Below are 18169 nucleotides of genomic sequence, written 5' to 3'. Positions count from 1 at the left end.
GTTATCAGGAGAAAGAAAACTGGCGTTCTACGGATCGGAGAGTGGAATGTCAGATCCCTTAATCGGGCAGGTAGGTTAGAAAATTTAAAAAGGGAAATGGATAGGTTAAAATTAGATATAGTGGGAATTAGTGAAGTTCGGTGGCAGGAGGAACAAGACTTCTGGTCAGGTGACTACAGGGTTATAAACACAAAGTCAAATAGGGGTAATGCAGGAGTAGGTTTAATAATGTATATAATTTAGTATTGGAGGGCAGCGTGGAGGGTAAAAATCGTAGGGGGAGACCAAGAGATGAATACACTATGCAGATTCAGAAGGATGTAGGTTGCAGTAGGTACTGGGAGATGAAGAAGCTTGCACAGGATAGAGTAGCATGGAGAGCTGCATCAAACCAGTCTCAGGACTGAAGAGCACAACAACAACAACAACAACAACATTCGCACTGATTGGCGACTTTCAGCGGGACCCATTTGTAGCTCTGTGGTTCGTGTACATTTAGCCCATCGGCACGCTCTTGCAGGTCACCAATGTATCATTCTGATTTGCATCAATAATGAGCTGTCACGTTTGTGGTGCCCTAGGCTTTCCAGCTTTATATGATTCGTTTGCTACACCAAGGTGACTGAGGCATCTTTCACACAAAGCAGTTGCCGCAGCGTCATTGGACTTGGCACGCTCTCTGTGTCCTGACTGACCACTTGACTTATCAGCGCCAAGCCTAACTCATTGTTGTTGTGCTCGCAGCAAATTTCCCTCTGTGGTTCTTATGCACACTACTACGGCTCGTTGCACAATACTGGCCTTGTCACCGATATGTTTCCTTGAGGGCTTGCCTGAAGTGATTGTCACTGACAATGGACCACAGTTTGAACAGTTTCGTATCACATCTGGCATCAGGCAGATCACGAAGGCAACATTCTGCCTGCAATTAAAAGCCGAAACAGAACGTTTTGTAGAACATTTATGGAACACATGGACAAATGTCGTGCCTCCAACACATGAGATCAAGCTCTGTTGCTGCTCTTGTCTTCCTACCGCTCCCAGCCCCGTGATGGACCATCACCTTGCTTTAGTTGCTGCACCCGCCACAGCAGGCGGCGCCCACTCCACCCAGACAGGCAGTACATCAGACTAACGATTCGTTCTTTTACAGATTGTAAGACGGATAGAGACGCTTGGACCTTAGGCATCATTATACGCCTTCTTCTATGTTTCTACTGCAGGGGCCGAGAGGATTGCTTACAAGGGAACCTCCCCATCGCACCCCCCTCAGATTTAGTTATAAGTTGGCACAGTGGATAGGCCTTGAAAAATTGAACACAGATCAATCGAGAAAACAAGAAGAAGTTGTGTGGAACTATGAAAAAAAAATAAGCAAAATATACAAACTGAGTAGTCCATGCGACAGACATGCAACATCAAGGAGAGGGTGAGCTCAGGAGCGCCGTGGTCCCGTGGTTAGCGTGAGCAACTCCGGAATGAGAGGTACTTGGTTCAAGTCTTCCCTCCAGTGAAAAGTTTATTTTCGCAAAGTTTTGATCTGTCCGTTCGTTCACTGACATCTCTGTTCATTGTAGTAAGTTTAGTGTCTGTGTTTTGCCACCGCACCGCAAAACCGTGCGATTAGTAGACAGACGAAAGGACGTGCCTCTCCAATGGGAACCGAAAACATTTGATCTCAAGGTCATAGGACAACCGATTCCTCCACAGGAAAACATGTCTGATATATTCTATACGACACTGGTGACGGCATGTGCGTCACATGACAGGAATATGTTGTCGGCCCACCTAACTTGTACTCTTGGCGAATGGGCAAAAAGATTCTCCTACCTTGCCCGATTTAGGTTTTCTTGTGGATGTAATAATCACTCCCAAAAAAGTGTGTTTCGATGTTTGTTTAGGTGTAGCGTCCCCATACTACGGCGCAGTTACCTCGCAACGGACGGACGAACGGACAGATAATAATTGTGTGAAAATAAAAAAAAAAATATTTTCACTCTAGGGAAGACTTGAACAAAGGACCTCTCGCTCCGCAGCTGCTCTCGCTAACCACGGGACCACGGCGCTCCTGAGCTCGCCCTATCCTAGATGTTACCTCTGTTGCGCATGAACTACTCAGTTTGTATATTTTGCTTATTTTTTCATAGTTCCACACAACTTCTTCCTGTTTTCTCGATTGATCTGTGTTCAGTTTTTCAAGGCCTATCCACTGCGCCAACTAAATCTGAGGGGGGTGCGATGAGGAGGTTCCCTTGTTAGATGCCACATGTGAATTTTGTGGTCCTGCCACAGGCTTTGTGCTTTCAGATCCCCTGCCTGCCTGGACGCAACATCCCTCACTGCATCCGGCTCCTGCAGGCCCTGCTCCATCAATGCTGGTCCTGGAGCCGATGGAAATCGACGCCCTTTCTAGACCATCGATGTCTCGACAGCCACCGTCATCTGGGAATCAGCATCTACATCCATACTCCGCAAGCCACCTGACGGTGTGTGGCGGAGGATACCTTGAGTACCTCTATCGGTTCTCCCTTCTATTCCAGTCTCGTATTGTTCGTAGAAAGAAGGACTGTCGGTATGCCTCTGTGTGGGCTCTAATCTCTCTGATTTTATCCTCATGGTCTCTTCGCGAGATATACGTAGGAGGGAGCAATATACTGCTTGACTCCTCGGTGAAGGTGTGTTCTCGATACTTCAACAAAAGCCCGTACCGAGCTACTGAACGTCTCTCCTGCAAAGTCTTCCACTGGAGTTTATCTGTCATCTCCGTGACGCTTTCGCGATTACTAAATGATCCTGTAACGAACCGCGCTGCTCTCCGTTGGGTCTTCTCTATCTCTTCTATCAACCCTATCTACATCTACATCTACATCTACATCCATAGTCCGCAAGACACCTGACGGTGTGTGGCGGAGGGTACCCTGAGTACCTCTAACGGTTCTCCCTTCTATTCTACTCTCGTATTGTTCATGGAAAGAAGGATTGTCGGTATGCTTCTGTGTGGGCTCTAATCTCTCTGATTTTATCCTCACGGTCTCTTCGTGAGATATACGTAGGAGGGAGCAATATACTGCTTGACTCTTCGGTGAAGGTATGTTCTCGAAACTTTAGGGTACTGGTACGGATCCCACACTGCTGAGTAATATTCAAGCAGTGGGCGAACAAGTGTACTGTAACCTACTTCCTTTGTTATCGGATTGCATTTCCTTAGGATTCTTCCAATGAGTCTCAGTCTGGCATCTGCTTTACCGACGATCAACTTTATATGATCATTCCATTTTAAATCACTCCTAACGCCTACTCCCAGATAATTTATAGAATTAACTGCTTCCAGTTGCTATATTGTAGCTAAATGATAAAGTATCTTTCTTCCTATGTATTCGCAGCACATTACACTTGTCTACATTGAGATTCAGTTGCCATTCCCTGCACCATGCGTCAATTCGCTGCAGATCCTCCTACATTTCAGTACAATTTTCCATTGTTACAACCTCTCGATATACCACAGCACCATCCGCAAAAAGCCTCAGTGAATTTCCGATGTCACCCACAAGGTCATTTATGTATAATGTGAATAGCAACGGTACAACGACACTCCCCTGTGTTACACCTGAAATCACTCTTACTTCGGAAGACTTCTCTCCATTGAGAATGACATGCTGCGTTTTGTTATCTAGGAACTCTTCAATCCAATCACACAATTGGTTGATAGTCCATATGCTCTTACTTTGTTCATTAAACGACTGTGGGGAACTGTATCGAATGCCTTGCGGAAGTCAAGAAACACGGCATCTACCTGTGAACCCGTGTCTATGGCCCTCTGAGTCTCGTGGACGAATAGCGCGAGCTGGGTTTCACACGACCGTCTTTTTCGAAACCCATGCTGATTCTTTCGAAAACCATGCTGATTCCTGGAATGGGCCTGTCTTCCCGTTGACTGTCCCAGGTGCTTCCTCAGATCCCTCTGCAGTTGTCGAGACGCCTCTGTCTTTATTTGCTACTCCGCTTCTGATTATGGGTGCATGCTCTCTGCCCGGTTTTTCAGATGGTGTTCCCAGGTGGCCTCAGGACACATACTGGGGTGTGGGCAAGTGCTCGGCATCGGCCTTAATTTCAGTTCCCATCTCCTCATTACCACCTCCATCCAGACCTCGCACACCATCTCCGTTCGCTCAGTTACACTACGCAACGACAGTGAGGAGGCTTTGGGGAAGGGATGTGGTATCACGTTATCAATACCATCCCAATGGGCATCAAAGTTGGCATCATAATTGCAAGTTTCCATCAGACACCAACAGCAGTCATGCAGGTCTGATGGATCCAATGGAGTGCGCCACACCTCAAGTGGCTTGGTACTACGAGCAGTCCCTGCCGCTGCCATATAGGTCTGCCAGTGGCAGCCAGATACCCCACTCGCACTTCGAGCCTCTTCGGTACGTGATTCTACGCAGACGCCCCCTAGTTATAGCTCTGACACCATCATTCGCGTTTAGTTCAGAGATCCTCTTCCTTGTTGACACTGAGAGCTGGACGGGGCGTGAGTCGTGCTTGGGTAGCTCAGTCGGTAGAGCACTTGCCCGCGAAAGGCAAAGGTCCCGAGTTCGAGTTTCGGTCCGGCACACAGTTTTAATCTGCCAGGAAGTTTCATATCAGCGCACACTCCGCTGCAGAGTGAAAATCTCATTCTGGAAACATCCCGCAGGCTGTGGCTAAGCCATGTCTCCGCAATATCCTTTCTTTCGGGAGTGCTAGATCCGCAAGTTTCGCAGGAGAACTTCTGTAAAGTTTGGAAGGTAGGAGACGAGGTACTGGCAGGAGTAAAGCTGTGAGGACTGGGCGTGAGTCGTGCTTGGGTAGCTCAGTTGGTAGAGCACTTGCCCGCGAAAGGCAAAGGTCCCGAGTTCGAGTCTCGGTCCGGCACACAGTTTTAATCTGCCAGGAAGTTTCATATCAGCGCACACTCCGCTGCAGAGTGAAAATCTCGTTCTGGATTATATTTGTTGTTATTTTGTATGTTAGTCATTTCTGCTCTTGTCCAGTTTTCCTATGACGACAGCCCACCTCTCCTCATCGTCATATATATTTGTCAGACACAAAACATAATATGTGCATTTCAAGTGCGCGACAAAAGTACGTGCCACGATAGCAGAAAGTGACTTACCCCGTAGCTAAGACAGTCACTGTGAGTAGAGTTTTGTCATTAAGGGTAACGGCATTGAAAGACCGAGACAATTCTATTAATTTAATTAATTCCTCAGCCTCGCCATGGGAAAGCACATTATAAGCCAGCTAGCGCAGCGCCATTGCACTTGGCACGCTCTGCGTGTCCTGACTGAACACTTGACTTTTCAGCGCCAACAGCTCATTGCTCATTCTTCCTAAATGTATCAAGAGTTCCATTAATTTGTATAAATGAGTACAAGTTGACAATATCCAGTGAAGCTAAACCGGTATCATTTGTTAAATGAAGGGCTGGGTTGTGTCCATCAATTCACAGGAATCATTCACACAAAAAGCATTTGGAAAAGTGGTAATGTCGTTTTAATTCCTATATTCAAATGTCTATTAAATTTATAATTAGAGACGGAACAATTATTACCAATTATTGCCTTATGATACAAATTTAATGCTATATAAATTTTATCTGATGTCAGTATGAGGCTCTTCTCTATATGTGTAGCACTAAAGTATCTCTGCGGTGTTGTCCACGATGTTGTGACATGAAGTATGTTCCTCTACGTTGTTTCTCGGTAAAGTTTCTCACTGATTTCATTGCTATGGCCAATGCGATCGCCACCTACCAGTCTTCGATTACTTCTTACAAGGGAACCTCCCCATTGCACCCCCCTCAGATTTAGTTATAAGTTGGCACAGTGGATAGGCCTTGAAAAACTGAACACAGATCAATCGAGAAAACAGGAAGAAACTGTGTGTAACTATGAAAAAATAAGCAAAATATACAAACTGAGTAGTTTATGTGGAGATATGCAACATCAAGGAGAGTGTGAGCTCCAGAGCGCCGTGGTCCCGTGGTTAGCGTGAGCAGCTGCGGAACCCGAGGTCCTTGGTTCAACCTTTCCCTCGGGTGAAAAGTTTAACTCTTTATTTTCAGTTTATGTGACAAACGCTTATGTTTTCATCACTTTTTTGGGAGTGATTATCACATCCACAAGAAAACCTAAATCGGGCAAGGTAGAAGAATCTTTTTACCCATTCGCCAAGTGTACAAGTTAGGTGAGTCGACAACATATTCCTTTCATGTGACGCACAAGCCGTCACCAGTGTCGTATAGAATATATCAGACGTGTTTTCCTGTGGAGGAATCGGTTGACCTATGACCTTGCGACAAATGTTTTCGGTTCCCATTGGAGAGGCACGTCCTTTCGTCTACTAATCATACGGTTTTGCGGTGCGGTCGCAAAACACAGACATTAAACTTATTTCAGTGAACAGAAAATAAAGATAGTAAACTTTTCAGCCGAGGGAAGACTTCACGCTCCTTTCATTCCGCAGCTGCTCACGCTAACCACGAGACCACGGCGCTCTCGAGCTCGCACTGTCCTTGATGTTGCATATCTTGCACATAAACTACTCAGTTTGTATATTTTGCTTATTTTTTCATAGTTCCACACAACTTCTTCCTGGTTTCTCGATTGATCTGTGTTTAGTTTTTCAAGGCCTATCGAATGTGCCAACTTATAACTAAATCTGAGGGGGGTGCGATGGGGAGGTTCCCTTGTTAGATGGCTTAGTTGTCACGGCCAGTTTGGCACTAGTTCACTTCAAATATACAATGACACTGTCATATATACCTATGTGAGATGAGATCTACACTCCTGGAAATGGAAAAAAGAACACATTGACACCGGTGTGTCAGACCCACCATACTTGCTCCGGACACTGCGAGAGGGCTGTACAAGCAATGATCACACGCACGGCACAGCGGACACACCAGGAACCGCGGTGTTGGCCGTCGAATGGCGCTAGCTGCGCAGCATTTGTGCACCGCCGCCGTCAGTGTCAGCCAGTTTGCCGTGGCATACGGAGCTCCAGCGCAGTCTTTAACACTGGTAGCATGCCGCGACAGCGTGGACGTGAACCGTATGTACAGTTGACGGACTTTGAGCGAGGGCGTATAGTGGGCATGCGGGAGGCCGGGTGGATGTACCGCCGAATTGCTCAACACGTGGGGCGTGAGGTCTCCGCAGTACATCGATGTTGTCGCCAGTGGTCGGCGGAAGGTGCACGTGCCCGTCGACCTGGGACCGGACCGCAGCGACGCACGGATGCACGCCAAGACCGTAGGATCCTACGCAGTGCCGTAGGGGACCGCACTGCCACTTCCCAGCAAATTAGGGACACTGTTGCTCCTGGGGTATCGGCGAGGACGATTCGCAACCGTCTCCATGAAGCTGGGCTACGGTCCCGCACACCGTTAGGCCGTCTTCCGCTCACGCCCCAACATCGTGCAGCCCGCCTCCAGTGGTGTCGCGACAGGCGTGAATGGAGGGACGAATGGAGACGTGTCGTCTTCAGCGATGAGAGTCGCTTCTGCCTTGGTGCCAATGATGGTCGTATGCGTGTTTGGCGCCGTGCAGGTGAGCGCCACAATCAGGACTGCATACGACCGAGGCACACAGGGCCAACACCCGGCATCATGGTGTGGGGAGCGATCTCCTGCACTGGCCGTACACCACTGGTGATCGTCGAGGGGACACTGAATAGTGCACGGTACATCCAAACCGTCATCGAACCCATCGTTCTACCTTTCCTAGACCGGCAAGGGAACTTGCTGTTCCAACAGGACAATGCACGTCCGCATGTATCCCGTGCCACCCAACGTGCTCTAGAAGGTGTAAGTCAACTACCCTGGCCAGCAAGATCTCCGGATCTGTCCCCCATTGAGCATGTTTGGGACTGGATGAAGCGTCGTCTCACGCGGTCTGCACGTACAGCACGAACGCTGGTCCAACTGAGGCGCCAGGTGGAAATGGCATGGCAAACCGATCCACAGGACTACATCCAGCATCTCTACGATCGTCTCCATGGGAGAATAGCAGCCTGCATTGCTGCGAAAGGTGGATATACACTGTACTAGTGCCGACATTGTGCATGCTCTGTTGCCTGTGTCTATGTGCCTGTGGTTCTGTCAGTGTGATCATGTGATGTATCTGACCCCAGGAATGTGTCAATAAAGTTTCCCCTTCCTGGGACAATGAATTCATGGTGCTCTTATTTCAATTTCCAGGAGTGTATATTACATTCAGTCCATGTTATCATTTTCGTTAGCCTAAAGTTTGATTTAAATGTAAGCAAAATACAAATTGAAAATTTTGTGTATGGATCAGTAATATGCATAGTTCTGTGAGTACGTGTGTTGCTGCTATCGTTATTCCCTTCTTTCACCTTTTCCTGAGCCTTCTTTCTAATGATGAAATTCTGAAATGTGTAATACTTAATTAAAAAGTGTGTGATCAAGAACTTTCCAGATTCCAAAGTTGTGTTCATCTGAACAGTCGCCTACCTCTCCCGTGAATGTATTTCTCCATCAAGTAATACAATTGCTTCCTCTTAGGGCTGGGAATGGGGTGATGTTGTGGTGTATTTCTAGGATAAAGGCGTTCATGAAAGAGCGTCATAAAAGGAAATGTTTATCTTACACTGTTATACAAACTATGCAAAAATTATCTGTAAAATTCGTTCAGAAAATTTTCGGATCATAATACATAGGTTTCAAGTGCCACTTGAACAGGATAAAAATCATTATGATTCAGGAAGGGTTCGATCTTCACTGTTCTTTAGCGCAGTTGAGTCCTCAGGTAGACTTCTGTAGGGTTAGTAATTTGTTATGCTATTGTGCATGAAAAAATAAGGTTTTTCATGGATTGGAATGTAAATTGTCCAGACTGTGTGATTACAACAAATATGATGCTTGCCACAATACAAACATTCATAATTCTGCAGATCGTGTAGTTAATCTTTAAAAATGCTAGAACTTAGAACTACTTAAAGCTAACTAACCTAAGGACATTACACACATCCATGCCTGAAGCAGAATTCGAACCTGCGACCGTAGCGGTCGCGTGGTTCCAGACTGAAGTGCCTAGAACCGCTCGGCCAAAGCGGACGGCTTCAACACTTTACCCATGAATATTACAGACAGGGCTTAGCCTAGATCAGGGCCAGCGGCAGTCACGGTGCTGCTTTATACTGCTCATAGGTTGGCAACGTGTCAGTTACACATAGCCAGTGGGATGATTCTTTGACATAACCAACGAGAGGCGAGATCAGAGGTAAAGTATTTCTAGTGGCGTAATTGAAACCATTGTGTTGTTTACTATTTTCGGTGCGTTATTGAGTTTCGGGAGAAATATTTTTTGATTATGGTAGCGAGTGCTCTAAAACTGATTCAAATGATTTAGTTCTGCACGGTGACGCCGCTGGTTGGTGCTTGTCTCGTGGATTAATTGCAGAGACACGAAAATGTATCAAATGTGGTGGTGAAATGACTATGCAATCGATTTGCGAAAGCACACTGAGTAAGTTGATCAAAGTTTTTTAAGCAAATCATGGGAGAAGGTACGTGGATCAGTGTTTATTCATAACAGAGTAGCATGTTCGATGTTTTAATAAACATTGATCCTTCTACTTTCTCCCATGATTTAATTAAAAATCAGTGTTCCTCCTACGTTGGTCTATGATTTGATTAAAGAACAGTGTTCCACCTATCATCTCCCATGATTTAATTGAAGAACAGTGTACCACCTATCTTCTCCCATGATTTTATTAACAAACATAGATGCACTCATTCAGTGCTCTGACGCAGATCGATTGCGTAGCAACACAAAGCAGAGAAGTATTTCACTGTTTTTTCGAATATATCATGGGTTGTGACGCTGTCTGTCGTTTGCACCTACCAGCATAGTTTCAATAGTTACGACTCAAACAAGCAGCAATTAAATCTACAGTCCTCGTTTATGCAATGCTTCACCGTTTCTTCCGAACGTATTACATCGAAACACGTCGTCTGCATAATACTCTCTCATTGGCTGCGTAATATAATCAGCCGACACTCCTTCTTTTGCTCCCATCTTACCTCACAGCAAATACTGCCAACATTCCTGCACGAAACATGTAAGTACACCACTGGCCCTATTCTAGATTTCTTTTACTGATAGACAGCAATTGCATTTTAAAGCACCTTAATGAAAGCTCTATGACAAGCATGTTATTTTGACGAAATTAGATAAACTTTATTCTGTGGTTCTTCTTTCTGGCACAGATTACATAACGAAAATTAAAAATTTCTTCAAAGTCACGGCAGCACTTAAGATCAAAAGCAATCTGGTGAGTGAGTTTCATACATAAAGGTATTTTTCAAAAACTGTAACTTATTGTTTGAAAGCGATTTTGAGACGAAAAACGTTATTACGATGAATCCAAAAATACCAAATCGTAGACCTCAACTGAAGTTACGTAAGGCATTTTTTCGTATTGAGGCGATTGTGAATAATGTACCAGACCTAACCATGAACTTAATAGATTTTTAAATAAAAATTAAAAGAAGCTTATACGTTTCCCAGGACGATGTGTGTATAAAGTTAATTGACGGACAAAATCAGAAACCTTCATGTAGCCCGTGGCACCTGTTCAGTTTCACTGGATACTGTCAACTTCTACCCTTGCATAGCAATTAATGAAACTCTTGATGTTATTATAGAAAATTTATTGGCCCATAATAAACTTTCCCACGCTGAGGTTTTAGAATTAACTGAGTTACTAGAACTGTTTTTGTTTTCCAATGCCTGTCCCTTAAGCGACAAATTCCACTCATAGCCAGATGGCTTAGCTATGGGTAATTCACATGGTGGTGACCTGGCGGAGATTTTTATCACTTGCTTCGACTGTATATTTTTTGAATCCCATTGAGCGTTAGTTCCCAAAATTGAATCATATCACCGTTATGTCTAGGACACATTGTTACTGTAATGAGTATATGATGAGGAGATATCCATTCATGTACCCATTTCAGCTCTGTACACGTTAGCATTAATTTCATTTCTTAAAAAATGGAAGTGAACGATTCATTAAAATACTTATATTTCTGTATTACTAGGAAAGACAATAATCTTTTTTGCGTAGTATTTTGTAAACCAACTTGAATCGATGTAATAATTAAGAAAGATTCATGTGAACTGAGCCAATAAGCCGAAGTTGCGGTAGCGCCAGGCAGGGCATTATACCAAGTCTAATTTTCTTACGTGCATTTTCTATGTTGGAAGCGATCGCGCACATACTACAACATATCGGACGCCGCTATCGGTTATGACTGAAAATCGAAGATTGTGAGTAAATCTAATATATGAGATCTTTTTAGTCGCCACACACTGAAATCCGTCCCAGGTCTCGGAAAACCTGCCATGAGACTCGATACACTTGTCACGACGCTACTAACCTCCTAACAGCCAAAACGTAATTGAACTAGGGACTCCAGCCAGTGATCACAGTACGATAGAACTGTGGAACAGTTACACACAAATATAGAAAAGTTTCGTATGAAGCTATCAGTACTGCAAACAGTGAAAATAAATATGATGAAATTTTAACCATTTAGTAAATATTGAAGTGTCTGTGACACCTCATTCACCCATGGATACATGTCCCACCTGGATATTCCTTGCTATACAGCTCCGAATTCATTTGTAATTTCCTGAAAAGCAGTTTGATTGAAGTTAGTTTCTCGCCAAAGACAGTAATAATCATTTTATCGTAGATACGCGTTCAGTCAAGAAAGTATCCACGCGATCTTGCCAAAACTAACGAAGGTAGATGTTGCAGCATCACTCACCGTCTTCGTATGTCACCATGTGGGAGAGACTTCCTTGCAAATACCTTTGTGCATCGAGAAACCTTAGCAGCAAAATAATGTAGCTGTGTTTGTGTAACATGAACAAATAGGACGTTTAAAGAAATCGACATCATAACGTAGGAAAGAAATAGAAGCAAATTTGAAGGAGAAATTAACTACATAGCTTATATATTTATTTGGTGATGATGGAGCTAACAAGTTTAAAAACTGATTATCATAATCCATAAATTCGAAGATATCTTGTAACTTGTGGAACCAATCAGTAATAAAGTCTTCTAGGACATGCAACATATCAGTTCTACTGGCAATAACTGTACAAAATTACGAAATTTATAAAAATTTCCGGTGTTATGTGTATGCAGAAAATTTTAGATGTATCTTATCAATGTAACTTTGCCAACGAAGTAAAGTTTAGTGTGGGAGTCCATTACTAGTAAATAAAAGTAAAAGAAGAAGCAGTTACAGGTACAAGCCCTTATCACAGGTAGCCGCAATACGGCGAAGACACACCTTCAGAGACGCCTTGCTGCTGAAGTGTTTGCCGCAGTCTTCGCACTTGTGTTTCCTCTGCTGGTCGGTGGCTGTAACAGAGGCTAAATCTTGATTTGCTGGCAGTTCTGCAGGTTTCTGTGAAGATTCTGGTACGCCTGTAGGCTGCTGTTGGCGAGGGTACAGAGGCTGAAGCAGAGGTGGGTGGGGCGGCTGGAGTTCCTGGAAGGCCACTGGAAGCTTTGATGGTGGTGCTGGGCGTGACGGTGGCGGCGGGAGCGGTGGTGATGGCGCGACAGGCGGCGTGGTGCGAGTGGGATGCCACTGTGAAAGAAAGAAATATAATTTTCTTTAAAAGATATTTGGAAACTACCTTTCACTGAAAGGACAGTTACGGAAGTTTTCCTATTTTGTAAGTGTGGTGAGATGACCGCAAACCGTCAGATCCCTCTCATCTATCTTTCTGCATTTTTTGACTGTATATTTGTTTCTCCATTCGCTACCTGTTTGCGAAGGTAGTAAACTCCATCAGAAGAAAGAATGGCATTGTATTCTCTAGGTTTTCCTGATAAGTAATATGATCTCGCACCCCCTAACCCTTTCCCAAGGTAGATAATATTGCAATTCTTTATCATAATGGATAACGAAGAGAAAGATTAATATAGTTAACATAGGAAGACACAGGGGTATGTCCCACAATTGCACTGTAAGTCAGAGCCCCCTTGCTGTGATGCTACATCGGTTGAGATTAATTTATTAAATCCATTTCAATCTAAGCATAAGCAGATATCATTTAGAACAGAAGTAATTTCAATGCGACTAGCTGCTAGCCCCGTCATTACCTACCATTCGTACATAATTAGATGCTTCTCTTAATATGTAAGTCAAATTTTATGAAAATAATATCATCATGTTCATAAGATAGGAATCTCACTTGAGTCTTGTGCCTCTTGAGACACGATCCCGTTTGTTCCTCAGACATATAATATATGTAGGTCTCTCCCTGGGGTTTCAAAGGCAGGGGGTCGAAACGCACTGGAGATGTCAGTCATTTGACTGACGATGGGAGCGCCTGCAGACGACAAGGATGTGGCAGCAGCGGCAGTTGTCTGTCTTTCGCGCAAAATGGCTCCGTTTTTCGTGGTACAGTTGTCTGGTAAGATACTTCAGGGGTAGGCAGAAGCGTTTCTTCTTTTCTCCTAGGTTAACATAGGGCCTCAAGCTCTGTTCTCTGCTAATGTTAATGATGAATTTTCCACGTGAACATAACAGAAATGAAGAAGATTCGAGTGGCATATTTCCTCAACTATGAAAGGTCAACAAATAACCGAGCACAGTGGTCGGCTGCTTATGGTTTTGTCACAGTCTTTTCTTTCATAGGATGCCAGTAATTTAGGACCGACTTTGGCAAAGAGCAGAGGGAGAGATGTAGAGTTCTTTGAGCAATTCGGGGTGTGATTCTGGTACTGTCAAGAATGGTGAATGTTCGTTCGCGCTCCCACGTTTAAATTTAATTGATTTGCGATCGTGATAATTTTAGGAAGGTCGCGATAACGTTAGAAGTTTCTTAAAGCGATGTTCATGATTCGTATATTATCTTCTCAATCCTTTCGAGTTTCGGAAGTGGATTCTTATCTCAATCTCGTTCTTTCATTTCTTGCTACTATTCTTGCCAAATTGATGTATTAGTTCCTATGCATGTTTGAATAGTACCTTTTGTAGTATCATACGTAGCGTAATTTTTTCTGCTATGTTGTTTAAAGTTTATTGTGTTGCGGTCACACGAGATAAATGTTTTTTACTCTATATTTCGCAGTAACTGTCGGACAATCATATGTGTGTTAAGTATTACTGAGACACTCAATGCTTAATGCGTACTTTATTTTTTAGTGTAAATTTTCGCAAGGTTTAGTTTTTCCTCTAGTGTGCGGATTCTTGTGAAAAAAATGTGAAAACTGATAAATGAGGAATATTTTCTTTTGACAGTGTCGTCGTGCATACTTTTCCCCTAGTGGCAGTTAGCGCTCTGTCAGGACACCTTAATTATATGTGGTCGCTCCGTCGACAGGACTCTTTCAGTTTTTCTAAAACACAACTGCAGAAACTTCCTGAATTTATCAACATGGAAAAATATCACATTAAATCCTCAAATGAGCGATCTCTATGAAGCATATTGGAGGCTTCAGGGATATGAGAGAGGACTGTTCCAAAAGATTTAATTTGATCTAAAATTTGTGTCTCACGAAATTTTCTGTTAAAGACCCATAGTATTACATAAAAATGTTGAAATTTTCAATCTCCGATTAGAAGACGTATGGGTTAAGTACCAATATTCATGTTAGAGATGTCAATGTAGGCAGTACTATTCCTTTTTGCTCTTCGATACATTTGCAGGACTATGAAATATCCCTTTTACCCAAAGAAATCAACTGTTTCACAAAATTACAACTTGATATTTAACTCTTTCTGTTCCATTGCTTTTCTAGAAACAGAGTATTACCGCCGCCTTTTCCTACTCCTCGTTTCTAGCTGTGTCCCTATTTTTGTAATGATTATTCCACAGTCGCTAACAAAATCGGTACTTGTATCGTCAGTACAGCGGATCACAATGTCGACGTGTAAGGCACACAGGAGTTCACATCAGAACAGTGGCGCATCATTGGATACGGTTAGTTGTGATGGTGATACTCGATTCTCTACTTCCCAGTTTACTGCATCGAGAGCAGGCTGGATATAAAGTTGGCGGAAATACTTCAAGAGGCGATTCAGGAAAAAATTCAAAATGGTTCACGTCAACGTCCGCAAGCGGACGCTGAGTCTGTAGTATTCTCAACAGTACTGGTATATTACGTTACACATTATGTGCTACAAATTTCTTATTTAATTAATGTTTATCTGACAACGTGTGCAAGAATTATCGCCGGTGGGTATTCCTCAACGAGAGAAGGTTGGTAGCTCGTTGTTGCAACAGACCACCAGCACTGTAAAATCACCTCGTCAGCACTTTTCACTGATGAAGCGAGATGCCAACATAAGCTAAGACAGTCGACATCTCTGGGCCACAGAAGGTCCTCGGGAATGTTTGAATAGTCGTATTATCAACGGGGTGCCATCAGTGTACGGGCTTGGCCACTTACTTGCACCTAATTGCTTTGCGACATACGAAGACTCTGTCTCATTTGCTGTACGTTAACCAACATGACAAGTAATGTGGTAGATGCTAATTGCTTGGTTACAGATTCACTGTCAGTTTCCGGACGTATGTCGATAACAACATTTTTGTTCTTAGTCCGTTAAATTTCGGGCATGCAGCTGCGCAATTAAAATTTTCTTTCACTGATATTTCGGCCGCGCATCATCTGGCCATCCTCAGAGTTCGTCGCAAGACTGACGACAAGGTGCCAAGCGCGGCCTTGTATGCTCCACCGCGGCGGTACCGCGAGTGCTGGTCACAGACGCTGGTTGGCGCCAAGAGTTTACGCTTACACACGCGCCGAACGTGGCGAAGGCGTACAACATTCAGTTCGCTTATCGATGTATGTTCATCGGCAGTGACACCATGAAGACTTCTCTGCCGTTTAATCACTGCAAGAGCCGGATTCCATGCTTTGTCCAAATTAAAACCATTATCTCTATTTTTGTTCTAACTTCCTGTAAGTAATTAAGTATTTCTCAATATTAGCCCTGTATAGCTTTCTCTGAACAGATCTAGTTACTTAATACACATGATAAAACTACTACATAAAAATGTTGAAATGTTCAATCTCTGGTTAGAAAATGAGCCTGAAACGGAATTTTACTGACGTGTTTATGTAAACATGGTATTAGTTGTATTAACTGACGTACCTAAATTTGTATGTGTGTAAGTGTTGTACATATCAGTGCACCCCAGATGTCAAGTGGTTTACGTGACATTAAAAAAAGGGCTGTGTACAAGAATGGGATGTGATAATACTGATTTGTTGGGTGGTAACGAGAGCCAAGTGATTTTCACGACAGCCTCTGCTGCCTGGCACCATGCCCCTTAAATATTGGTTGGTTGTTGTTCAACTTTGCAGCACCAGAGGTCCAGTATCACTGTGAAGCCGTTTACCGCGAAACATCGCAGATGGTTCTATTAGTGTAAGCAGCCGCCAGTGCTGTTTAAAAAGTTTTCCACCATATTGCCTTTCTTATAGGACAAGAAGACAAGTGAGCTGTTAATGTTGTGTTCAGTCATATTATAGCCTCTCATTAAACTTAAACACAACACCAATTTATTATAATTACTTTCTTATTTATATTCGAGTAACAATTTATTTATTTAGTAGTAGCAGTACATATATCATTTAGATCTATCAGTAATCAAAAAGAGACGATGAACTTGTGTATACTGATTTTTAAAAAAAGTAATTGTTTCCAGATCGTGTGGCTGAGGAAGTTAAAGGAAACAGTCCTAAGGACACAAATAATGACAATGGCAGTTTTATAAGTAGTCGCAGTGATGCATTTGGAGATGGTCATAATTCTAATCAAGATAGAGATTATAATTCTTCTGATGACAATGATCTAACCAGTGAACCACCTTGGACATACAGCGTGTGTTGAGGAAGAAACCCCAGCTGTTACTCACGAAGACGATTTACGAAGGCCTATTTATAAACTCAAAAGGTTTTAGAATGTGCAAAAACTTTTTTAAAAAAACCTCTTGACATATCCAACAAAATAATAACAAATTTTATCATTAAAAAATAAAAATTCATCTAGCATTTCACCATGTGACAAACGAGAAAAGAAAGAACCCCCAAATAAAATATCAGCAAAGAGAATTGAAACAACGAGTGAACTTACAAGAAAATTCCGATCTATTCATTGAAGTAGTGCAAAAGCTCCAAACCGAAAGTACTTGCAGCCAAACTTACGTATGCCAGTAACGTTTCAGAAGTGTGAAACATTTTGTCAAGAAAAAAAAGAAGGTGAAACGTGGAAGTTAAAGTTTTTATAGACACTTATTCAAAACAAATTACAATCTAAGCTTTCACAGGCCTCATACCTGTGTAACTTGTGGCAGGTTGCAAATTAAAATCACACATGAGACGCCTGATGAAAAAAAAGGAGCTGGAATTGAAAAAGAACTTCTTCTAAGGAATATAGAGGCTGCGAAAGAAGCGAAAAGGAAATGCAAGGAATTAAAGGACAACAATCATGTCCCTATATGCTTTCATCTTCAAAAGATGATGCCGAAAGGCTACTATTTGTGACAGCTTCAGACATACAGCCTCAATATTCACAATGTAACCAGTGGTACTGCCTATATGTTCATGCGGTGTGAACAACAGGTGAGTAGGGATTGCCAGAAGATAGAGTCTTGTTTGTTGAAGTACATCCAGAGTCTTCCTCACGCTGTAAACCACATCCTAGCCTTCAGTGACAACTGTGGCGGGTAGAAAAAAACCATCTAATAGTAAAATGTTGGTGTTATATTGTTAAGAACGTCCAAATTAAAACTGTTGATCCGCATTTCCTAGTTTCTGGACATTCATACAATGAATGTGTTGAGGACTTTGGATCATTGAACTTTAAAAAAAGAAAAAAAAATGAAAACCGAACGAATGTGACTTGCATGTACCAGAAGACTGGATGGATCTGGCTGCCACAGGAAGTATAATGTTTTTTGTTATTAAGCTAACGGATGAAGACTTCACTGGTCCTCAAGTACTAAACCAGTATTACAGAAAAACACCAGTATTACAGGAAAACTGCGCCAGGGGCACCAGGAATGCAGGTACTTCATTATGAAAAGACAAAGCCAAATACTCTTCTTTATAAGAGAGC

General features: G+C 43.0%; 1 protein-coding gene across 1 annotated transcript in view; it reads right to left on the bottom strand.

Moving 5' to 3' along the window:
* The window catches only part of LOC126095333 (zinc finger protein GLI4-like), a 139133-nt gene that overhangs the window by 68641 nt on the left and 52323 nt on the right, over positions 1-18169 (bottom strand). The window contains exon 3 of the mRNA XM_049910138.1: positions 12377-12679. Coding sequence (XP_049766095.1) covers positions 12377-12679 — 303 coding nt within the window. The remainder of the gene's footprint in view (positions 1-12376; positions 12680-18169) is intronic.

This window comes from Schistocerca cancellata, chromosome 8 (genome assembly GCF_023864275.1).
Source record: "Schistocerca cancellata isolate TAMUIC-IGC-003103 chromosome 8, iqSchCanc2.1, whole genome shotgun sequence".
NCBI lineage: Eukaryota > Metazoa > Arthropoda > Insecta > Orthoptera > Acrididae > Schistocerca > Schistocerca cancellata.
Note: the sequence above shows the minus strand (reverse complement) of the source record. Positions and strands in the feature narration are given on the sequence as shown.